The sequence below is a fragment of the Camelus dromedarius genome, chromosome 6 (assembly GCF_036321535.1).
Source record: "Camelus dromedarius isolate mCamDro1 chromosome 6, mCamDro1.pat, whole genome shotgun sequence".
In the NCBI taxonomy this organism is placed as follows: domain Eukaryota; kingdom Metazoa; phylum Chordata; class Mammalia; order Artiodactyla; family Camelidae; genus Camelus; species Camelus dromedarius.
The window spans coordinates 44,536,384-44,562,552 of record NC_087441.1 but is presented as its reverse complement, the minus strand read 5'-3'; the positions used below and the strand labels follow the sequence as shown (position 1 = coordinate 44,562,552).

Here is a 26,169-nt window from a genome sequence, read left to right as displayed (position 1 = left end):
TCCTGGATTAATTTCTGATTCTCTCACGAGGGCAGAGATCATACTTTTGCTTGGTGCTCAGTGCCTGGCACAGAGGAGGCACCTCATCAACATCCACTGAACACATGAATAAAAGACAGCGCAAAGCCATGCTAGTTTGGGTTTCTGTAGACATTTCCTGGCCACAAGCCAGAACTCCCTGAGTGGAACTAGACTTCTAATGGTTCTTGCAACCAGAGGGGGCCACAGGGGCCAGAGAGACAGCTCTAAACATAGGACTGTGCCCTCTGCCAATGTTTGGGTTGAAGCAGTGGCTGAGGGGAAGGTGTGATTTCCATTTCATGATCCTTTATGGGGACACAATCAGTGCTGACACTGACCATGCTCTAGCCATCTCTTTTTTGGGGGGCTCTATTTTTGCCATTCCAATTAGAAAAGATGACACAGAGCAGGACACAAGGTACATTCTGAGGATGAAGAGCAGGGGATAAATGGGCAGATTCAGCTCTGACCAAAGATGATGTACAGCCTCTTCTCCAAATTGGTTTCACAATTATTGAATGAGTACCTACTGTGTGCTTCTTGCCACTGTGACAGGTGTTAGAGCACAAGATGAGAGAGACTCAGTCCCTATTTCAAGTTGTTCGTGTTGCACCAAAGAAGGCAAAGAAGCAGTTTGATTTTGGTAATAGGAGGGGTTTCTGACCTAAGCCTTGAACAGGATTTTGGCAGACTGAAGGAAAGCAAAAAGGAACAAGACAAGCTGAGGCACAGAGGCTGTTCTGGGAAGGATGGTACCCTGGGCTGGCTGCAGCTCAGCTGCCAGGTTGACAGCTTCCAAATCTCCATCTCTAGCCCCTGCCCAGCTTGAATACCTACTCCTGGTATCAGGAGTTGCCACCTTCCTGTCACATAGGTACCTTAATTTGAAACATAACTTACCCATTTTGAATTCATGATCTTCTCACCCATACCCTCCCTCTTGTATTCCCTACCTTGGTGAATGGCACCAACTATCCAACCAGTTCCAAAATCCTGGGAGTTTCTCAGATCTTCATTGCCCAATATGGTAGCCACTAGCCACCTGTGGTTATTTAAATTAATTTAAATTTAGTTCCTTAGTTGCAGTAGCCACATTTCAAATGCTCAGTGGCCACATGTGGCTAGTGGCTGTCATACTAGGCAGCACAGATCATAGCACATTTCTAACACTGTGGAAAGTTATTAGACACTATTGCTCTAGACTTTACCCATGACCTCACCTTCAAAATCTAAATAGTCATAAAGCCCTGTTGAATCTGACTTCCAAATGTCTCCTGAATTTTTCCATTTATCCCCTGCTCATTTGTATTGCCAATGCCTTAGGCCAAACATCACTTATGGCCTGCTACTACCATGGCTTCTTAACTGGCCTACTTTCATTTTCATCCTCTGCCAATGAATTCCTCACTTCTACTAAAAAGAGATTTTTTTTTTTTCAGAATGAGAACCTGGTAATGCTGCTCCCAATTTAAAATTCTTCCATGGCTTCCCAGCCCCTTCAGGTGGTGGTGGGGGGTCTACACTCAGCAGCATGGCACTCACAGTTCTGTGGGAGCTGGGCCCTGGCTGTCTCCATTTCCCCCTGGGCATGAAGCTGTAGCCAGACCAAATGACTTGAGATAAGATGCGCTCCTTACCCCTTAGGGCCTCTGCAAATGCTCTTCACTCTTCCTAAAACTGATTTTACTCATTTTGATTTCCAGTCTTCTCTATCTGGCTAACTTCACCATGACTTTCAATACTCATCTCACCTTCTCATGAAGCTTTCCAGGGCCTCTCCCCACTTTAGGCATCCCTTATAGTGAAATTAATTCCCTCCACCACTATCCCAAACATACACCCCTTCTACCTATATATGTGAGAATGTAGATCTTACAGGCTTGTATTTTGATATTCTTTCCCTGTGAAACCATTGGGAAAGGCCATCAACAAAACTGTGAGTTGATGCAGTCTCTCCTAAAGGGTATTCTGAGGGTCATTCATCTGAAGACAAGGCAAATTCAAGTACCAGAAACTAGGGCTTGGAAGGTGGGTCTGTTTCAGATAGGAGAGGAGATTTCTGAATCTCTCTGGACCTTGCTAACCACATCTGGGCCTCCAGAAGCCCAGATAATCCTGGGGATGCTCTGTGATGATGGGGAAGAGAAAGCATCCACAACCGGATGCAGCCCTACAGCAGGAAGGAAGGTATCCCTGAAGGAGTTGGTTATATTTTGTCAGAATATCTAGTTGCCTGTTATGGTACTACCTTTCTGCTTCTCCCTAGTGATCTGTAGGACCACTATTAATTAAAATATTCAGCTCAGACTCAGCTGTGATTTAGAGGTTTAAGAGATATATTGAGATTATACTTAGGCTAGAACAATAAAAGAGGTGCAGCCTCTCCCTGAGGCCAGGGTGTTGGTGATAACTAATTACTGGGAGAGATTCCCTTAAAGAAAGGTGAATCACATGGAAAATAGCCATCATCAAAAGGAAACTAAGCACTCCTCCACTCCACTACCATCCTGTAACCATCTGATCTGCTTTGACATTTACTAAAGGAGTTGGAGGGTGTTTATTGCCTTATGGTCTCTCCTGTACTCCCAGTGCACTCTTTATAGGATTTGCATAGTCAGGTCTCACCGTCTCACAGTTGTTGGGTTTTCTAATCCACTATTGGCTCCCTGAGGGGCAGACATTGTGTCTCATCACTCTTTCCCCATCTGAGCATGGTGACTAGCATGTAATAGGTGCCTAATAAAATGCTTATTGAATGAATAAGTCAGAAGGCTGAAAAAAGATGTGGGGCCAGAGGATGAAGGACACAGAATGCCACTCTGAACTCTAGGCTCTCTGCGTCTGGGGGTGGAAGTGGTGAAGGAGGCATTAAACATTTTAAAGTAGTCACGTTTGTGCTTGAGAAAGGTAACTTTTCGAAAGATAGAAGTAATCAACTAAGCATGTGGTTGAGGGCAGTGATACTACCAGCAGGATGACAGGGAAGACATTTACATGATTTAAGAAATTTTGAGAGTTATATGGATTTAAAAGTAATTGAAGAATGCATTTCCAAAATCAGAATACACTTTCTTAAGACCAGGGAAGATGGAGGATAACACATTATTTTAGGTTATGTAGCTGTTAAAATAAAATCATCTCTTTAAGAAATCTTCTTTGGATGAAAATATACTTTCTGCTTTTTCAGCCTGGAAATATCATCTGCATTATACTTGAAGGAGTAATTGTGGTTAAAATTAACACTGGCCTAAAATTTTTTTCTTGGGATGAAAAGTCAGTAATTATCCCAATGGAGAGGCTGGAATAATCTAATACTTATTCAGAAAAGTTCTAACACTTTATATATCATTTCAGGGAAAAATATTTATTCTTAAATATGTTTGTCTATAGTATTTGTATTACTTTTCCTTTTAAAGTCTATTTTTAGCAACCCATAGACTTTGTACAATACTTACCCAAATCTTTTTGAACCACATTTTTACACGTATGAGCATTATATGAACAAACTTACAACGCACGTACCCAAAAGCCACATATTTTCTATCTAGATAGGGAGTTGGTTGTAGTGTGATGTAGAACTGTGACCCATTGCTGTGATGGCCTTTGTTGACCATTCCAAGAACTCCCCTTTTATTGTGAGGAATTGAGAAGTTTTCATCTAGAAAAGACAATAAACAGTCTTTAATAATAATAAATAAGCAATAAATGACCTATCATGAAAATATTTCTGTTTTCTTGATTGATTGAAACATGTAAAGCACAAACAGAACTCTTGGTAACAAGGATTCTCTATCATGTTTATCAATACATTCCAAATTGTTAATATTCTATTTGTTTCATATTACTTTCTTTCAACTGGGCTGTTAAAAAAGATAAGCTGCTAAGTCTTATTAGAATTATTTGAGCATTTATCTTTAGTTTATCATTATCATAGCTAAAAACAAGGTTGCTAAGAATATTAATAATGTAAAAGGAAGTACCTTAAATTAATAATGTAAAAGGAGGCACATATGTTTTTTAGGAATAAAAGTCAGCAAACATTCTTGTGCTGCTGTTTTGACAGTAGTATTTTATTCAAGCTACCAATGTGATCATTAAAATGCCTCCTTTGAGAAACCTTTCATGGATAGATCCTTCCCCTCACAGCATCTTCTACAGACCTTTACTGGAGTCTTTAAAACACCCTATGTAATTGTTTACAGGCTGTATTCTATACGTGAAGGCAGGGACTTTGTCTCATTATAGCTTTACCCCCAGGCCTCCTGGAACATTGCCTGGCACATGTGTGGCCTTTAGTATTGATGATGAAAATAAATTAATTTATGCTTATTTTTAGTAGTCTGTAAATGAATTTTAATCTCAAACCTTATGTGGGTTGACCAAGATTTCATGGAAAGTGGTTTTTTTAGTGTAAGGTTAACAAGTAAAAAGAATTGTACAGTGGTTAATAGACCGCCATTTGGGGGAAAAAACCATTTCCAGCACTAAATAAGGTTTGCCTCCAAACTCAAAAACACAGAAGGAAAAGAAATTCAGTAAAAGTTTTCTTTCAATAACTTTATCAAATTCTGGGCGTAACTGAGAGATATGAATGTTAACTGTCAAGATTTTCTTAAACTGCAGTTACTGACTATTCTGATTTTAAGTTTCAAAGCTAAACCAAGGAAGCAATTAGGCCATACCTATGGTGGTTACTTTTAGCTTGTTAAACTGCATACTGAATAAAGACTTCTGAAATCTTATGAAATGCAAATAAAGCATTTTTGTGCAAATGTATCTTTATAATAACATTGATACTCCATATTCATTTCAGTGGAATAGAGAAATAATCCATTCATTTCACATAAAATTGCATGGCATAGAAATGTGCCCAAAGTAAAGAATTCAGAGAGTTTTAACAAAATGGTATTTTTCATTACCCTTATATATTATGATTAATTTTTCTTAAATTCTAGAGGTAATTGGAGAGAAAATTTTATAGAGTTGTAACATTTTTACTAAAAATTCTGATTATGGGAGAACTTTTAAAGCATTAAGGGTGAAATTTAACTTTGTTTGAAACAGAAATCAGAATTAAACTGCTGAAGAAAATCAGTTTCTGGATTTATTTAAAATAAAAATCATTCTGATGTTTATAATGAAAGCAACTACTACTTTCTCAAGTCTGGAGAAACTGCATACCATTCTCTGGAAAGAGAATAATCAGACATTTTGGGACATTTCCATATAATTTTCTGAAGACAGTAATATCAAGTAGAAATCGGACTTGAATCCTGCAACATACGTTTTTTAAACCTACTTGTCTAATTTTACCAGCATATTGATTGATTGATTGATTGATTTATCCTGTTAATTCTTTCTTTTTCATTTTTTTAATTGAAGTGTAGTCAGTTTACAATGTTGTATCAATTTCTGGTGTATGGGGGAAGGGTATAGCTCAAGTAGTAGAGCACATGCTTAGCATGCACAAGGTCCTGGGTTCAAACCCCAGTACCTCCTCTAAACATAAATAAATAAATAAACCTAATTACCTGCCCCCCACCCCTGAAAAAAAGAAAAAAATTAATTTCTGGTATACAGCATAATGTTTTAGTCATCCATATACATACATATATTCCGTTTCATACCATTCTATAATTATTTTTAAATTGTACATATGCACTTTCTGTATTTAAGATAAATCTCACAATTTAGAGAAAATGAATAACCCTTAAATGATTACCCAGATCATATTATCTTCAGTTCTTATTTCTAATTAAGAAAATACTTTGGTATAACTTTAGTTGCATTATTGACTACTGACAGTGCACTAGGCTTTCTGCTTTTTATTAATGTCCATTATCATTTAAAGACAAAGACATCTAGGAATGAGACAAATGGATTTTAAAGTGCTGTATCTATTTGTGAATTAGGGCACATGCTAATGTTAAGAAACTAGTCTACTTAATGTAACAAGGATAATACAATATTTTAAAAATATATGCCTTTTTTCTTCTGCTTTTCATATCAATTAACTTTCCTCTAGTCAGCCCAAGCCATCTAGTCACCAATCCTTTGAGGGTGGGAAGGATTAGGCATCGTGTACAAGGAGTACACGGGAAAAAACTGTTGATATTCAACTTCTAACATTCAAAACAAGATTTTGGAAGACAATTTAAAAAGCTGTGATTCAAAAGAAAGCAAAACAGACTTTACTCAAATTAAAAAAATAATTAACCAATTTATAAAACAATCAACTAATTAAATTACATATCATTTATTTCAATTTTTAAAAATTCAGTGTTTTATGCTTAATAGAAGTGATTTTTGTGGTTGTAATTGTTTTTAACAAGCCCAAGGTTTTAATTCTGCATCTCGTGGAAATACAGTCCAATGAGAAAAATATGGAGGAGGGTCTGGCTGTCGATGAATTAAGATTCCACAGGTAGGGGTATGAAAGGAGGAGGGAAACCCATGCCGTAGCAGTTCTGAGTACTAGCCCTGCTCTCTCTCAGCCATTCATCTTTCCTTCTGGAGCATCTCTCCTTTTCACTTGACAGGTTACTGAATTCCTAATTCTGCTCTGCCAGACAAACTGAGGAATCAGAGCTTCCCTAAACCCACTGGGCTCCCTGGGACCAGAGGAGCCAGGCCTCCAGGTGGAGACTAAATTTCCACAGTATCTAAGGATAGGGCAGAGGGGAGTGGACAAAGGCACAGGGGTGCCCAGAGGGGCAGGTAAGGAGATGAGCTAAGAGATCAATCTCCCACTGGACAGAAGGCCCGAGTTCTGCCCAGAACTGCGCCTCCAAGCAGGAGTTTGGGTGATCTGATAATGGCCCTGGGGTGGAAAAGTGTGGATATTCATCAGGGATTAAGGATGCCGGTAAAGTTGCCAAAACCGGCAGTGTCTTATTTTTAAGACCCAACCCAAAAGCTGCCCTGAGCCCCCACCCCCAGCTCTCCCAGGCACTTGCCCTTTCATTCCCCACAGCACTGGGGTCTTCCCCATGCCAGCAGTTTATCTGCTCAAACATCTGCTCAAAAACACTAAAAACCTTGAAGCCACTGGATGCTTGGTCATAACTTTTGTTTCCTAAGGTTCTAGCACCTAAGAGTTTAATGTTATTTGAATGAATAAATGAGTAGTGTCACTTGCACGGTTTTATTTGGTAAAGTTGTCTCCACATGAATTTAGAAGGAAAACTAGCTTTTACTTTTCCCTTTCCTTTGGCCATCAAGTCAATATTATTTTTTAACTTTTTTATTATATTAAAATATAGACACAAAAAGCCATGGGAGACTAATGTATAATAAGAATTACTGTTATGGTTATTATAGGGCAAACAACCTTTTAACTACCATCCGGGCCAAGAAAAAGAATTCTGCCAGCCTTCCCCAAAGTTCCTTGTATGTACCTCTCGCCCTCCTCAAAAGTAACCATTCCCCTGAGTTTTACATAATCATGTACTTAATGTTTCCTTACAGGTTTACCATCAGAGTATGCCTCCCTATGTATTATTGACTAGTCTTTCCCATTTTAAAAGGTTTTTATGCCTTATGAATCTTTTTTTACTCCATAGGTTCTTACTCTATCCCTTTCTTTTCTTTACACTTTATCTGTTAATAAACAGCTGAGCTATTTAACCTCTAGAATTTCTCCCAGGCTGGAGCTGGCCGATTGCACACACCTGGGGTGGTTCAACACGTTTCTCTGTTCTCCGACCTGTCAGTTCTGCTCTAATACTTGTGTTGTGTTGAAGATGCAAATGGTTTCACCTTGATTGATGTACTAGGGCACAGGCTGAGCATGGTGAATCTCCCCCCTGCTTAATGTGCAGTTCCCTCTGGGAGAAGCACCAGGTGAATGTAGGGAACTGCCTCCAGCTGGACTGAGCCAGCTGCACAGGAATACACAAGTCAGACATCCACCAGCCACTCAGCCACCACGCGTGAGCCATGTCCACCCACATCTGGAGTTACAGCTTGCCTCTCACTGCAGAGAATGCTCTTTCTGCCACTTCAAGATCACTCACAAGCTGCAACTCTTCCCACGCCACCTCCACAAACGTCAGGGGGTTTTCAGGGTAAAGTGCCTTATTTATTACAGTCTTTATGTGTTTCTTGACCATATAATATATGTAAAACCATGTTATTATTTTTTTAAGGTTACTGTCTTATTTTTAAATGTGTCACTGAAGAAGTTTTTTAACCTCATTTTTGCTGTTAAGTCCTGTGTTTTTTATTGCATAATTTTATGCATAGCACAGAGATCTTTAAGAACACATTATAGCAGAACTGGCTGTATTTCTTGCAAAGTGGCAGCTGGGTCCAGAAGCTTCATCAGGCTCATGTTCTATATCCCTTTGGTAGTGTGTTGTCTCCACAGAAGGCCCACAGTGTCTGGGTATCTTTGTTTTTGTGAAGTTAGTAGATACCGATGTAGCAAATGTCTAGATCCATCATTTCACTGAGGGCAGCAAAATGGTGATATTCTAATTCTGTTTAGCCTTTTCATTATTAATTGGAATACTTTTATAATAAGATGTTTTTCCCTTATCTATGATTTGGTATAGTTCTATAGGAAAGGCAGGATAAATGCTTAATTCTTTCCCTATGTTTATCAGTTTTCAAGATAATAAATTCATCTCCTATCATTCCTCTAAAGGTAAACAATTAAGCTTTATTTTATAGTACAATATCATTATGAACTCATGGATTTAAAATATTTGTTGGGTTTCAATCAGTTGTAGTTACTATTCAAATTACTCCATGTTTGGCCAGTGAGAAACTCTTCAAATTGACTCCTGAGCCCTCTGACATAACCCCAGTAAATCTTTAATAGCGCTCTTGGCTGTCTGAGGATAGCATGACTAAACACAAGGTTCCAGGCTCATTTTGTAATTTCCTGTCTCAGAAATGGGGTCCACCATTTGTCCCAGAGGCCCTGGTTTCTTGAAGTGAGAAATGGCATTTCAAAACAACAATCGAAATGCTAGGAGTGTATATCGCTATGGGGCTGTCGTCGTAGATGAATTCCAAGGGTAGAACTATAGATATAGATATAGATGTAGATATAGGTATGATATCTTTAAATTCAAAATGATATTTCCAATTCAAATTCAGGACTATGGAATATTTAGTCTCTATCATTTTACATTTGTATGTCCTTTTTTCCACATTGAAGATCCCAATTCTCAAGGACACGGGATATGATAAAATTAGAATATCCCACAATTACTTGCTTTTTCCTCTATTATATATATACAACAATCTGAGAATAAATAACACCATCCCCAGTATAATTACTGAAAATAGTGGAACATTTTGTGTATATTCTCTCCATTTCCTTCATTTTCAAATTGTTAGACTAAGCATATAGTGTTTATATATCATACTGTCACCCTTTTAATCCTCATTAAATTTTAGTTTTATAAGAAACTGTATGATTAATGCTCTTCTATCCCTCTGGTAACCTGTTTGTGTGAAACTCATTCTACAGTCATTGATTCCTCAGGAAGGACTCGGCATGTAATAATGGCATCATTATTCCCTGAAGTTTCCTGTGTTGATAACTCTGTGTGCCCTTTATAATTCAGATTCAGTTTGACTGGATATAAAGTCCCCAGCTCACATTTCATTTCCTTGAGCATCATAAATATATTATTCTGTGTTTTCTTCTGGCATAAGAATATGATGATAATGCACTTTTCTTTCCCTTATAAATCACTTCCTGTTTTTGCCTAGCTGCCCAAAGAATTTTTTTCTTCTTCTTTAATATCTAATAACATTACTAAAATATGTCTGGTGTTGGTTGTTCTGGTTCAATATTGTCAGGTAGCATTTTGCTCTTTCAATAACTTGTTTCAAGTTTCTAGACATTTTTACTTGAGGTATAAACATACAATAAAATGTATAGATCTTAGATGTTCAGTTTGATGCATTTTGACAATTGCATATAGTTGTGTAACCACCACCCAAAACAAAATACAGGACATCAAATCCTTAAAAAAATTTTTTTAATTGAAGTATAGTTGATTTACAGTGTTGTGATAGTTACTTGTGTTCAGGAAAGTGATTCATATATATATATAAAACATAAAAATTTATATATATATTAAAAACATAAAAATATTCTTTTTTGGATTCTTTCCCATTATAGTTTATTATGAAATATTGAATACAGTTTACTGTGCTATATAGTAGGATCTTGTTGTTTATCTATTTTGTATACAGTAGTATGTATCTGCTAATCCCAAAATCCAAATTTACCCCTCCTCCCTGCTTTCCCCTTTGGTAACCATAAATTTGTGGTGTGGTCTATATCTGTGAGTCAGTTTCTGTTTTGTAAATAAGTTCATTTATGTCCTTTTTTTAGATTCCACATATAAGTGATATAATATGGTATTTTTCTTTCTCTTTCTGACTTACCTTCACTTAGAATGACAATCTCCTGGTCCATCCATCTTGCTGCAAATGGCATTATTTTATTCTTTTTATGGCTGAGTAGTATTCCATTGTATATATACCATATCTTCCTTATCTAGTTGGCCATCGATGGACATTTGTGTTGTTTTCATGCCTTGGCTATTGTCTTAAATAGTGCCGCTGTGAACACAGGGGTGCATGTGTCTTTTTGAATTATATTTTCCTCCTGATATATGCTCAGGAGTGGGATTGCTGGATCATATGGTAAATTTATTTTTAGTTTTTTAAGGAACCTCCATACTGTCCTCCATACTGGCCAGCATTTATTGTTTGTTGACTTTTTAAAGATGGCCATTCTGACTGGTGTGTGAGGGGATACCTCACTGTACTTTTGATTTGCATTTCTCTAATAATTAGTGATGTTGAGCATCTTTTCATGTGCCTGTTAGTCATCTGTATGTTTTTGTTGTTGTTAAAATGTTTATTCAGGTCTTCTGGCCATTTTTTGATTGGGTTTTTGTTTTTTGATATTAAATTGTATGAACTGTTTGCAATTTTTGGAAATTAATCCCTTGTTGATTGCATCATATGCAAATATTTTCTCCTGGTATGTAGGTTGTCTTTTCTTTTTGTTTATGGTTTCCTTTGCTGTGTAAACCTTGTAAGTTTGATTATTAGGTCTCATTTGTTTTTGCCTTTATTTCTTTTGCCTTGGGAGACGAACCTAAGAAAACACTGCTACAATTTATGTCAGATAATGTTTAACCTATGTTCTCTTCTAGGAGTTTTACGGTGTCGTGTCTAATATTTAAGTCTTTAAGCCATTTTGAGTTTATTTTTGTGTATGTGTGAGGGAGTGTCTGAACACCATTGACTTATATGCAGCTGTCCCCCTTTAAATCCTTTTCTACTTTAGGAAAAGTTTCTTCAATTTTAATTCTTAGTATTTGTTCCATTCCTTTGCATTGGTTTAATTCCTTAAGAATACTAATCATCTGTATGCTGGATCTTCTCTTTCTGTATTTAGTATTTATCACTTTCTTATAAATCCTTTTTATCTTTCTTCATCACTTTTTGGTTTTAAAAAATTTCCTCCTTCTACCTTCTATTTCTTTTAATACACATGTCTGCTGTTTTATTTGTGTCCCTTCTAATTTGTTCATTTCTGAAGTTTTCTTTTATTGTTCATTCTTTCCTCAGTCCTACAACCTCATGTCTAAATTTCTCTAATTTTGACTTATGAGTTCTTTCCTGTCTTATATCATTTTCTTCATGTCTTTTAGCTCGTTTTGAAATTGTTAGTTTTGATCTGTTCTGTGAACTGTCTTTCTAGTATATTTTCATTATCTAGAGCGATGTTACTATGCTCCTTTTTTAATAATAACCATGAAACTTTCTACTTTTTATGCAATTTTATTTATTTTTATGTAAAATTAGTCTTCCTAAATGTTGAGGAGGAGGTGTGGCTTTAGAAGGAAGGTAGTTATTCTAACTTCACAAAGCTCCCTCTCGTGCTATTTCACGCGTCATTCAGCTACATGGCAGATTGCTTGCTGAGCTTTCCTGGCTCTGTTCCCACTCTCTATCACTGTTGTCCCAATACTCTGTGTAAGTTTGATTCCATTCCCAGCAATTCTTCCTTAGTGTAGTCCTATCCTGGACGAGAGGCCTTTCAGAGTTCACAGAGGTTAGGCTGCTCCAGCCTCCTCAAGCCTCATGAGGGCCCCATACAGTCCCCTGCTAGTGGCTGTTTTGGGGTTCTGTTTTCTGAGGTCTATCAGATGCTCTGCTCTCTCCCACATAGATGCTGATACCATGTGGACTGTGGCTGTTGGTAGTCTGGCCTTACCTGTTTGTCTTTTGGAATTAGTGTAGATACCTTGTCACCTAGTTTTGTTGTAAATGTTACCCATGGGTTTTTAGTTTTTCCTATCTAATTTTTTGGCCTGTTTTTATGTTGGGATTTCAAAATTTTTTTTAACTATGCCACCACCATACCCTTTTCCCAGGATCCTGAACGGCAGTCTTAGTAGGATGATTATCAAGGTACCAATTCTAAGTATGAGCCTGGCAAATTAAAAGCCTTAAAAATATAAATTCCCATTACTCAACCATAAAAAAGAATGAAATAAAGCCATTCGCAGCAATATGGATAGGCCTAGAGATTATCATATTAAGTAAAGTAGACAGAGAAAGACAAATATCATACGATATCACTTATATGTGGAATCTAAAAATAAAAGGATACAGATTTTATTTACAAACCAGAAATAGACTCATGGACATAGAAAACAAACTATGGTTACCAAAGGGGAAGGTGGCGGGAGGGATAAATTAGGATTAATTTGGGATTAACAGATACACATTACTATATATAAAATAGATAACAAGGACCTACTGTATAGCACAGGGAACTATATTCAATTTCTTGTAATAAGCTATAATGGAAAATAATCTGAAAAAAATGTATGTGTGTGTGTGTGTGTGTATACACAACTGAATCACTTTCTGTATACCTGAAACTAACATTGTAAATCAACTACACATCAATAAAAAATAAAATTAAAAATATATATATATAAATTCCCTTCCACCCCTGCAATCCTAATTCTAAGAACTTATCCTAAAGAAATAACATAATTAGGCAAGTGAAAAATTATATGTACAAAGCTATTCTGAACTGGGCTGGGGTGTCTTCCCCTCTACCCCACTTTTGACTCCTACTTTTAGTGTGTGTACTTGTAGTATGTTACCCCCAACACTATCTTATTTGGGGTTGTGAAATTGTCCAGTCCTGTTAAATCTGAATAATCAATTAGAACACAACTGACGAAATTTAAAGATACATACCTTCAAATGTTGGTCCATAAATTGACTCTCCACCATTTCCTTTTCCAGCAACTATATCTGAGAAACAGCAATAAATAAACATTAGAATTCTGATACTAAAATAGAAAATACAGTGATGGCAGGGAAACAATGCTTTAAATTATGATTCCACTTACACCAATGACTACAGTAAGTTACCTAATTTTTCAATATCTGCACCATGAAAATGTTTCTATAATGATTTCACTTGTACTTTGTAAGTCCTTTTATATTCATGATCCCATTTGTTTCCCTCATAACTCTGAAGTAGGTTAAATTATAATGCAAAACCTTTGAAATGATGAAGTATTGTAATTGTGCTATTTAAAGAAAATGTGTTCATATAAATTCTGCTTATTTCACAAGCTATTCCATAGCCTATCTTGCTTTTCAGAAAAATAGAAAGGTCAAGCTGAGAGGGTGGAATAGGAATGGTAAGGTCTTTTTAACACAAAAATAAAAATAGATGCTCTAAAAAGAATTAACGTTCAAAATTTCATTCCTTGGAACCCTATAGTGATTAACTCATTTATGTATCTGGTATTTTGGAAATGAAGTTCCTTTGTAATGTAATGTGGTTTTAAAAAATGGTATTTATATGACCTATTTCACATTATGTGCATCATATGCTTATTTTGGCTTAGGTAATGATCCTACCATAAAAACCCTCCATGCACAAGTTATTTTTTAAATCTATCCACAGCTAAAAGGGAAGCAAAGCTAACTCTAGTGAAACTACAGTTCTCTGAGGTCTGTGTTCTTGCCATCACCCCTTTTACTTCCTTCAGCTCTCTTGTCTGCCCTCCTTGAATAGTGTGCAATAAATATCTGTTGAAGGATTGTGCCATTTTAACTCAACATGAGCTCTTTATCTATAATAAAAGCGTCTATGATATTTTAAAGAAATCTGATGCAACAGCAAGCATGTGGAGAGAATTTTTGCAGGACAAGGCATGTAACATTTAAATCATACTTCATAAAGCTGGCTCAGAAGTTAATTGATAAATCTATGTCTCCAACCTACTCCACCTGATACTCCCCCATGATTCACCCCACAGCCCACAGTTGTTCTCCAGAGCCTGCTGCAATAGCCAGAGGCCAAATCCGAGGATGGGGAAGTTGAAGGAGTTCCAGCACCAATTCCTTCAGGTCCTAGAATTTGCTTTGCTCAGAAGAATCTGCCCAGATGATTTCTCCACCCCTGCTAACTTATATACACACCAGTGACACTCCCTTGCCCTATCTCTCCAATACCTGCCATTACTCCTGTCCTTTGCTTCAGATCTCCCAGGTGAATATTTTATATTGATACCATTTCAATCAGTATGTAATATTTTTTGTGGCAGTAACCCCCCTTGAATTCAGCTTTGGATATCTGATATTACGTCTAGACTTCTGGCAACAAATTTAGTAATGCAGAATAGTGGTTAAAAGTAAACTTTAAAGTCAGATGATTTTGATTTAAATCTTGATGTTGATTACCTTTTCCAAGACTGTTTCCTCATCTGCATAGACAAGGATAACGAGAAGTGCCTCCCAGGTAGTTCTGAGATTAAGTGATTAAATGCAGTGGTATAGGGAGAGCACATGGTGTGGTGCCTGGCAGAGGGTCATGCTCTTTCATTAGGGGCCATTATTATTGTGCAGCATCACACATTTGGAATGCATTCTGCCATTATCATCATCTTCAGCATCATTATGATGATAGTGATGACGATAAAGTGTATTAAACTATATCTCAAGAGATCCTCCTGAAGGCAGTAGGCCTTGCAGAAGCCACACAGATAAAATCCTACCAAAGAGCCGTAACAACTTAGTATCTTCTTTAACTTCTTACTTTCGAAATGAATAGAATGTATGTTTCCTGTTTAATTATCTGTTCATTCATTCATTCTTTCAACAAATATTTTTTGAAGCATCTACTATATGTCAGGCACTGTTCTCCAACCTGAGGATTCAACAGTGAACAAAATAGATAAAAATCTCTGTCCTCATGGAACTTATATTCTAGTGAAAAGAAATTGACAATAAATCAATTAACAAAGACATATTAACTGTTGTCCAGTGGTGAAAAGTGCTAGGAAGGAAAATAAGGCCGGGTAAGGGGATAGGAGAGCAGCAGGGAGGGGATGAGGAGAGGTATATGAAGAGAAAGGTGGCAGTTTTAAAGAGGGTGGTCAGGTAAGTGCCAGCTGAGATAAACTCTTAGTAAAAATCAGAAACAGATCAGGGGGTGAAGCAGAGGGATATTCCAGATTATAGGAATATAGGAGGAATAGAAAGGTGGAGATCTCTCAGGCAAAAGACTTCAAGGCACATAATATGTTTGATGTGCTTAGGGAACAACTAGGAGGCCAGGGTGTGGAGCAGAGTGAGTGAGAGGGAGAGGGCAGAAGGTGAGATGGGGTCGGGGGAAGAATGAAGACTGTGTAGGGCCTATTGGTCCCAAAGGGTGAGCAATCCTGGAAGCATCCTAAGGCACAGCACAAACCCACAGTTAGCTCCTGTACTCCCAAATTCTACCCACAGCCTAGTAGGAATCTTGACATTTGAAGAAGAATGCTTACAGAGCTTGGCACTTTCAGTATACCATGGTGTTGAATCCTCACCGCATCCTGTGATAACTATAATTATCCCCATTTTATGATTAAGACACTGATTCAGAGATGACAAGTGCCTTATCTGACATGGCATGACTTGTATGTATCAGTTTGGATTTGAATCTAGTAACCAGAATTTTTCCCCCAAACTGTCCTTAAACATCAATGCCTCCCAATCTAAAAACGTGATCTGAGATCTGTGCACTTACTATTTGGAAAGTTTACTTCAAATAAGTAGACAAATAACATGACCTACTTTTCCCAAATCTTGCTCTGGGGCTTACAGGGGAGGGCCAGGCAAAAACCAAACACTGGGAGCCCAACACATAAAAGTCAGTGTTGAGCTAAGTATCAGGAGACCCTGATGTGGGCCCTCTTGAGGACTGTTTTATATTAACAAAAAATAGATAAAGGTTCACCAATGGGGAATTCATTAAACTGGCATAGCGGTATGATGAAAAGTTAGGCAGACACTAAAAATTTTATGTGTTTATGTGTATTGACATTGACTATGAATACCATTTATAGTAAGTGAAAAAATAATGAGATTAGAAAAAAGTATTTGTAATATGATCTCATTTTGGAGAAACAGGAAAAAACAACTGATTTACATAAAAGATAGTTGAATTAAATCTACATTTTTCTCATCAGCCTTAGAATGTTCCCGATTGTAGAAAAATAAACATTATTAATGTAAGCCTCTGCATATTTCACCAAATTCAAGTAAATCTCCTTCCACACTAAGCCAGTTATTTTTAAATTGTTGCCTGCTTGCTCCCTATGGGATATCTCCTAAAAGGCCTCCAAAACTTAGTTTTTGTTAATCAGGCATCTAGTCTATGTAACTCCAAAGGACTGACCTGAAAAGAAAGCAAAGATGGAGACCAAAATGCTTTACATCTTACTTTTCAGTTGTAACAATGTAACATCTTTGGTGAGAAATAAACTGATTTTCATTTATTCCATTTTCAAATTCCCACCTGTAGTCTGTTTCTGAAGAGCACTGTATTTTCTATGTACTATTTCTTTAGGTGAGAATTTGCAATCATCTTTTAATTAAAAAAATGTTTTCCTTCTTTTTTATATCACTTTTTAATCTGGAATATTCCTGGTGACACACTTTAGATTTGTTTATCTTAATAATTGGGGAATTTTTTTAAGTATGAATGTCTTAATTCATCATGTGGCCATATAAAGTATCCTTTAAATAAATATATATAACATATAATATTAAATATACCTAATTCTAAGGGGGACAGTATAGCTCAAGTGGTAGAGCACATGCTTAGCATGTATGAGGTCATGGGTTCAATTCCCAGTACCTCCTCTAAAAATAAAGAAAGAAATAAACCTATTTACCTCTCCCCCCAAAACAAACAAACAAACAAACAGGATAAACCTAAAGAAATTTAAAAAAATAAATATTTAAATATACCTAATTCTAGATGAATTTTACAAAGGCAGATAAACAAAATTTTGGACATTCTGATTTAATGTTACAGTTAAGTTCTATTTAAGGTTTTAAACTCACCTCCTCCTTGTACCCAGCCATTCCGCACTACTCGATGAAAAATTGAACCTGTGTAATGTAGCCTGATGCCACTTTGGGAAAACCCTGCTTTTCCTGTGCACAAGACCTGAAAATTTTTACATGTTTTGGGACATGTATCACAGTATAGCTATAAAATAAAGATAAAAGGTTTAAAAGATTAAACACTTAATATTTTGACAGTTAGAGATTCTTACTCCCCCCAGCTTATTAAAAAAAAAAAAACAAAACCACCCAAAACCTCTTACCTCAAAAATTAGTCTTCCAATTGGATAAAAATCAATAGAAATGTCCAAGAACACAAAATCATGCTATTAAAATCAAGGAAAAAAAGGTAATGCAGGTCAATGTTTCGGAAGTTCGTAGAAATGACCAAAATTATAACAGAATAATGTTTTCAGTGATAAGATGATTAACAGCATAAAGAGTGGATAATGTAACAGCAAAATGAAAAGAATGACTTAAATAAGTTTGTTTTATTATACCAAGTTTTACAACCTGAATAACATGCTTTTTAAAACCCTTCAATAGCAAAGCTATGAATAACATTAACCTATCACACAAGACTGAGAACACACGGCCTAGATCTCCACTGCATTGCAGACTAGGTGTGGAAAGGAACATTAGTCAGGCCCTTTGGGAAAAGCAGCAGACTGGGAATTCTTTTCTTTCCTGAGTAATTCTGGGAAAGGATCCAACGTGAGTCCCATGAATTTGGTTACCGTGTGTTGTGGACTTTCAGAGAGTGCACAGATCAGCTAAGTAGGGATAGGCCACAGCCTTTCTGAGCAGGAAGATAAGGCCACTCTATGCATAGAAGGGGCAATACCAGGGGTAGGGAAGAGAGGAAACTATGCTTTCAAGTTATTTCATTCATGTTCCCAGATGCCCCCAGCTCTTATTTTCAATTGACATCCTTTCTAGTAGAGACAACTAACACTTTTGAGCCCTACGAAGAGGCAACCGAAATGAAAACACTCTTCCCCATCACAGTAGCATTCATTTAGGGAGCAGGACAAATCTCACGACTACATTTCAACTCATACATAAAAATGCTGCCTGATTTAACAAGGCACATAGTTTGCCCTGCCCTATTTCTTAAGAATCTAGGAGACATAAATGAAATCACTTTTAAATGTATCACTATCATTATTTTATGTCACTCTAAGCTTTTTTTTTTTAATTAAAAGACTGAAATGATATTATAATGTCTGGCACCCAGGAATGAGGTATTACACCCATGCTAATTATAATTAATGGGTTTGTGCCTCTCGGCTTCTGTACTATAAGTTCTTAATTATAAAAGTATATTATGACTTTGGCGGGGTGGGAATAGCTCAGTGGTAGAGTGTGTGCTTAGCATGCATGGGTTCCTGGGTTCAATTCCCAGTACCTCCATTAAAAAAACATTTAAAAAAAAGAATGTTATAACTTTAAAATAAGTGGCAATAATATAGAAAACTTCACAGGCATAGGAAGAAAAAGAGGATGTATTAGAACTCATGATTGACTTAAGAAATGAGTGAGTCCATTGAGGCATCAATAAACTTCTCTGGGCATCAATATATTATCTTTATGTGGTTGTCAAGAGTACATAATTCTAAAAATTCTAATGAAAAGAGAGCAAATGACTGTAACACAGGTAATGTCACCTAGCAGCCAAACCTAATTGTCTTGTATATCATTCCAAACAAGTCCCTGGGTTTTACTCAGCACGAAGAATCTAGGACCTGTGCAAAAAATCCAAGGATATTCTCTGGAATCTGGGTCCTCTCTCTTCACTGCCACTAATTAATTCAGGCTGTCATTATTTCAAGCCCACACTACTATAGCAACTTTCCAAATGGTCACACTGCCACCAAGCTTTCCCCACTCCACCCTGTTGGGACACAGCCCTAAAAATTTTTCCAGAACAGGGAAGAGGATTATGTCATACTCTTGATGAAAAGTTCTGTTAGCTCAGCTTCCTTCTGGATAAAATCTAACTTCTTGGTTCACAATGGACAGTAAATTCAACCTTTCTTTAGTGGATCTGTTTGTTTTGTTTTAACACCTAAGCACCTTTCCTATTTGGGAAACTCTCCACAGGGTGGCACCAGCCGCTGCAGAACCTTCTCCCCTGGCCCCTGCTCTGTGAGAGCCAGGCTGTGGGGATACGACCTGGGCTCTGGACTAGTTAGGTGCTCCTGCCTGGGGCCTTGGATCTCCAGGGAGTGACGAAGACCCAAGAGAGCTGAGAAGTTACGCTTGGTGAAGGCGGCAGTGTGAACCCAGGGCTAGCAGACACCACAGCAGGGTCCTGCCTCCATAAGCCTGGGGTGTGCCTCCGGTCGTTTTTCTGCTTCCAGGCCTCCCCTGGTTCCTGCCTGCTTTCCAGAGCTGGTTCTCCAGCTTTCCTGTCAATTGTGAGGTTACCAACAACCTTTTAATACATACTTTTCCTCTTCCAGTTAATCAGAACAGCTTGGTATTGTTGGCACCAAGAATCCTGACTGACCCTCTCATTTTCCCAATGTTAATTTCCTCCCCAGAGTTTCCAGCATTTCCTCAGTGCATTGAGCACCTCTGACATTTCAGACTCTTGTTTGAGGCAGTGGTTAAAGAAGGATGAACAAGGCAAGTGTTTGCCTTTATACAGCTCTAGCACTGGGTCTTTCTGTGAGCACAGGCCATCGTGGGCCTGAAACGATTTTCAGCACGTGGTAGCCGTTGCTACAAGGTTTCTGAGCAAAATTACAAAATACTTTCCCCTCTGTTGCCATGTTGCCATTCCACCCTGATGTCTGTCTCTTGCCCTCTGGACCTCAAGCTTCATGACTGTCCTCTACCATTGGAAACCTCCCCAATGCCACAGCTTGTCTAGTCCTGCTCTCCCCAACTATGTCATGCTTTAAAATGTCACCTTTCTTCTCAAACTTTCCATTCTCTTAGTGTTAGAAAGAGAATGCAAACTCACTTAGGTGTTAGAATGTATTAATTTCAATATTTCATACGAAAGGTGAATGAAGGATAGGCTTAACCTTCTCTGAGGTGGGGGAGGGTCTTTATATTTTAAAATGGGTGATAATTCATGCATTATAAGCTTCTGATGGGAAGTAGAAATGTTTGAACAGGGATGTGCTTCTCCTTGTGCTGTCTGCCTGCTGCTTTACACACCACCTGCTGGATTATAATCCTTTGCAACTGGATCATAAGGTCATTGAAAACCTAAAACCTAGTCTTCTCCTTTTCCATAGTCCCTTTGCCAGGTTATCAGTAATTAATGCTGAATCAATATAAGTGCTCAAAGATTCCACTATTTTTCTTTAAAAATGAGTATAACTTGCCTTGGTGTCTCTTAAGAATTTGGCAGAATAATCCATTGTAAGTGCTTCATAAAGTGCAGGGGACTTAAAATCAACTATATTCCACACCTTGTGGGCCCATTTCTGAAGATCAAGGGCATTGCCGAGGAGCTGATCATTAATAAAACACATCACATAGGCAGAATATTCCCAGATTTCATTCTTAAGTTCCTGTAAAGGAAAAGGACCAGAAAAATGTAATGGGGGAAAAAAACGAAAACCAAAAAACCTTGCTTAACCTGTAAGTCAGAGCTTGGGATCAAACATAGGACTGAATCTATTAAAAATGTATTTTTTGCCATCTTTCAGAATTTTACTCTCAAAAGGGATTTAAGAACATTTTCAAGAAACTGACATTGCTGGAATCAAAGAATGACCTAAAAGTGATCTTTAAAATGGTACCACCTTAGAAAATAGATGGTAATCTGGTAATAAAAATCTGTGTATGCATAGCATACTTGCTATATTAATTTGACAAGAAAATGCAGTCCTCTAGCTTCATTTCTGGAGCATATTTTACGGTGTGCATACTTGGTTTGGGGTCCTAAGTAAGACATGGTTTTCAATGCCAAGGATTGAAAAAGTGCTTTTTAATGGAGGGAAATCAGAACAGGTGAGGAAATGCCTCCTCAGGCCAGTAGGGGTTTCCAGGGGCACACCCAAGGCACTGAGGAAGAGAATTCACTTTTGTCAACACTTTTAAGTCTAAGCCCCTCAAAATGAAGTGCATTAGTGTTTTCATCCACACAACATTGATGGCCAACCTCTGAAATCCCAGAGCATGGCCACTGAATAATGTCCCCTCCTTAGGGAGATCTGGTTTATTATCACCTAGTGCCAGTCCTGGCAAAACCATGCATCATCTGGGACAGCTGTTCTCCAGTTTTAGTGTGTAGTCAGAATTACAGGTTCCTGAGTCCCACCAGGAGCTTCTGATTCTGGGATGGGGTCTGACCATTTGCATTTCTAACAAAATCCCAGGAGGTCTGCCGCTGCTGGTCTGGAGACTGTACCTAGAGAAGTGTGGGGCTGAGAAACAGTTTACCTTCAGCTGCCAGCATGCTCCATTCCTGGCTCCTCTCTCAGGAGAAGCTCACGTCTGATTCCTCACTTCCTAAACTTCATCATGCTGAACTTTCAACCACAGAGAAAGTTATGGGTCAGTTTAAATTTATCAGGGTTCTCACATTTTATAGGACATAGAACTTTAAAAAGGGGAGAAGTTTAGTTATGGACATTTTAGTTAGCCTGGTGGGAGCAATGCAATAGCAGGTACACTTTATTTAGAGGCTGAAGATGATTTTTTTTTATTGAAGTATAGTTGATTTACAGCGCTATGTTAGTTTCAGGTGTAAAGTGGTTCAGTTATACATATATGTACAAATACCTATTCTTTTTCAGATTCTTTCCCATTTTAGGTTATTATAAGATACTGAATTTAGTTCCCTGTACTATACAGTAGGTCCTTGCTGTTTGTCTATTTTGTATATAGTAGCGTGTATCTGCTAATCCCAAACTCCTAATTTATCCCTCCCTACCTTCCCCCTTTGGTAACCATAGTTTGTTTTCTACATCTGTGAGTCTGTTTCTATTTTGTAAAGAAATTCATTTGTATCACTTCTTTACAATTCCACATATAAGTGATATCATATGGTATTTGTTTTTCTCTGACATACTTCACTTAGTATGATAATCTCTACATCTATCCATGTTCCTGCAAATGGCATTATTTCATTCTTTTTTATGGCTGAGTGGTATTCCACCTTCTTTATCCATTTATCTGCCGTTGACCATTTAGGTTGCTTCCATGTCTTGGCTCTTGTAAATAATGTTGCTATGAATGTTGGGGTGCATGTATCTTTTCAAATTAAGAGTTTTTGTCTTTTCCAGATATATGCCCAGGAGTGAGATTGCTGGATCAAATGGTAACTCTATTTCTTGTTTTTTAAGGAACCCCCATACTGTTCTTCATAGTGGCTGCACCAATTTACATCTCCAACAACAATGTAGGAAGGTTCCCTTTTCTCCACATCCTCTTCAGAATTTATGTGATGATGGCCATTCTGACTGGTGTGAAGTGACACCTAATTGTAGTTTTGATTTGCATTTCTCTATTAATTAGCAATGTTGAGCACCTTTTCATGTGCCTATTGGCCATCAGTATGTCTTCTTTGGTGCAATGTCTATTTAGGTCTTCTGCCCATTTTTTTGATTGGGTTGTTTGGGTTTTTTTAAATATTGAGCTATATGAATTGTTGGTATATTTTGGAAATTAATCCCTTGTCAGTCACATTGTTTGCAAGTATCCCATCCTGTAGGTTGTCTTTTTTTTTTTTTCAGATTCCACATATAAGTGATAACATATGGCATTTTTCTTTCTTTTTCCAGCCCACTTCACTTAGAATGACGATTTTCAGGTACATCCATGTTGCTGCAAATGGTATTATTTTATTCTTTTTTATGGCTGAGTAGTATTCCATTGTATATATGTATCACATCTCCTTCATTCAGTCATCTGTTGGTGGATATTTGGGTTGTTTCCATGTCTTGACTATTGTAAATAGTGTTGCTGTGAACATTGGTGAGCATGTGTCTTTTTTAATTTTATTTTTCTCCAGGTATATGCCCATGAGTGGGATTGCTGGATCACATGGTGGGAAGTCTATTTTTAGTTTTTTAAGGAACCTCTGTACTGTCCTCCACAGTGGCTGCACCAATCCTTTTTGACAGGAGGTAGTTTTATCAACTTGTAGAACAAGCCACCAAAGTTAGACTCATACTCTCAGAGACTGGGAGATGGGAGTGCTATTTCCTTTGATAACATTTCAAACAGATGTTTCCCAGATCCTTGAGATATTCCTGGGTTGTAAAATAATAGGGTCAGCAGAAAATCAAAGGTGGAATGAGGCATCCATAACCATATAGTTTATTATCCAACCAAGATACTTCTTTTTCTTTTCCTCTGTGCTTAGTCTAGTTTCATTTGCTTATAGGGTGCTGTGTGCAGAGGCCTTGTGTTTGGCTTGGAAGCTGAAGATTAAATGCCTTGTCTGTGTGTCTTCTGTATATGAGAAGCCCTCCTCACCTGCCTCAAGACAGTGGGCTGGACCTTATTGTTTTTTAGGGCTTTCTAGCACTAACATGTAAGACGCTGCCTTTTTTGGAGTGGGAAGAAAGGCTTTCTGAAAGGCTCTGAAGCCATCCCTCAGGTGTGGTATTACAATCTGCTGAAGCATAAGGCCACCTCAGATCTAACCTCTAATGTGCAAAGATGCACTACATATGCCATAAGACAATGCTTATATAGAAGGAGGACAAAAAACTGGCCTGAAAAGGAGGAAGAGATTAAGGTGGCAAGTGTACAGGAGATGAGGGTGGGGAAGGGAAGAAGGGAAAGATAAGGAGTAAAGAACATGTGGGAAGAGGCAGCAGTGATTACCTGGGAAGCCTCATTCAGGCCCCATAAGAAAAACAGGAGGAAGAGAACACAAACCATCTCAAGGTCAGTAACCCAGGCTGACAAGGGATGGAAATTGTGGAATGGAATGCACACCAATCTTTCAGAGTACGGTGGGAGTATGTAAGGGGAATGGGTACAGACCACAAAGTGTGAAATCATGGCTGTCCTGCAGGTAGAGAGCATGATACAATAAGTAGTAGAGGAAGTTTGATGAAAAAATTAAGAAACATATTGTTTTACGATAGAGTGCCCAACCACCATTGTTTGCCCAGGGTTATCTCAGCTTTAGCATTAAAATTCCTGCATCCCAGCAAACCTCTCAGATTCAGGAAAACCAGTACCCTTGGCCACCCCAGTTGTTATAAGGGTTAGAGTCAGTATTTATAGAAGCCATTAGAATCGTGTCTGGCATATAATAAGTGCCATATGTAAGTGTTCGCTATGGTTCTATCTGAATTCCAATGCAAATGTATTATGGCTATGAAAATGGTAAGAGACTAACAAACGTTACCCTTGACTCAGTCTTGCGCCGTTCATGTGACTGAGCAGAGAGTGAAGTGGTCACATAAAGCAACATTATCTGCATGATAATCACAAGGTCACAAGACGTCCTTGTGCAACCAAGCACAGAACAATCAAAACTGCTCTGGTCAGGGGAAATGGGATTTCATCAGCCACTGGGAGATGGGGCAGGGTAAGGAAACCTGGACTGGGACTCTCTATAGGACTGGGCCAGAGGTGACAAGCAGGATATTCTTGTGTATTCATTCCAGCCTGTCCTCTGAGATATATCTGAGCCAGGATGCCACCTTAGAATCCTTCTTATCACATACTCCAGGCAGCACTACCAACTAATCAGGTTGGCACCAAAGAGGAAATCAATCAGCCATGCTTGGACAAACTCTGCTAGTCTTAGGGTCTGGGGTTCTCCAAGGGTACTGTTAGAGGGGAGAAGGCAGGCTTGAAGCTTCCTACAAGGCAACCCTGTGGGAACTTGGTGCCTGCCATCAGAGCTCTCCTAGGCAACAGCCCCACACAAGCAAGCTCCCATGCTATATCTGCATCAGCAGGGGTAAACTGCAGCACTGAGAGTTTAAAACTTACCTTTATCACATGCCTTCCAAAAGAAAATCCTCTAAATGTATTACTTTTTCTTAAAATCAGCCTGCTAAATGATTGAATTAATAGAGGAAAAGTGCCTAATTTAGAGAAATAAAATCTAGTTGCATTAAAACGACTGCTTCAGTTTTTCCAAAACAATGCATAAGTAAATAATTCAGGCAAAACTTCGCTTATTTCCCACACCCCAAATATCCTTTACCCTTTTCTTCTCCTGTAGATATTGATCCCATGCAAATTCTTGAACAGGAATTATTATAGGATCTTCAAATGTGGATGGATAATTACTCTTCAAATTCTATGTTTCAAAATAGAATAATTATTTTAGAGTAGGTTCTCTTTTAAAGTAGAAATCACTACCCCACCCCCATTTTTATAGTATCTCCAGAAAATTTTATACAACATACACCCAGCTCTCACAGTCTTAGATGCCCCTTGCCAGCTCCCAGAAGCCCCTCTGCTTCCCTCCATTAAGTCCCTCCCCAGACCACACTTATTTGTCTCTGATCTGGAGAGAATAAGTTCCTTGAGGACAAAGAGGATGTCTTAGTATCCCACTGGCCTCAAGATCTGGCACATAGTGGACCATCCTCACATAACAAAAGAATAAACAAATGAAAAAAAATGAGTTTATGCCAACAGTTTTGTGATCTACCATGTTCTTTTAGGATTAGTTTTTCCCTAAATTACGCTCTTACTAAACCTCAGTAGATCTCTGGATACTTTTGACAAAATGTTTTGAAGAAATTTATTGCTTTAATTCACTGACATATGACCAAAAGGATGACAGAATGACCAAAA

The 26,169-nt window shown here is 37.9% G+C and overlaps 1 protein-coding gene across 4 annotated transcripts in view; it reads right to left on the bottom strand.

Annotated features, from left to right (window-relative positions):
* Window positions 1–26,169, bottom strand: part of PPIL6 (peptidylprolyl isomerase like 6) — a 32,674-nt gene that overhangs the window by 4,057 nt on the left and 2,448 nt on the right. For 2 of the 4 annotated variants that reach the window (XM_031456146.2, XM_064486795.1), the window contains exons 2-7: window positions 25,571–25,666; window positions 20,772–20,960; window positions 17,694–17,756; window positions 17,428–17,575; window positions 13,279–13,335; window positions 3,544–3,679 (exon numbers count right to left, since the gene is read on the bottom strand). In XM_031456146.2, the coding sequence (XP_031312006.1) occupies window positions 3,544–3,679; window positions 13,279–13,335; window positions 17,428–17,575; window positions 17,694–17,756; window positions 20,772–20,960; window positions 25,571–25,666 (689 nt within the window). The remainder of the gene's footprint in view (window positions 1–3,543; window positions 3,680–13,278; window positions 13,336–17,427; window positions 17,576–17,693; window positions 17,757–20,771; window positions 20,961–25,570; window positions 25,667–26,169) is intronic. The other 2 variants (XM_064486796.1, XM_010989600.3) reach the window with 2 other exon arrangements.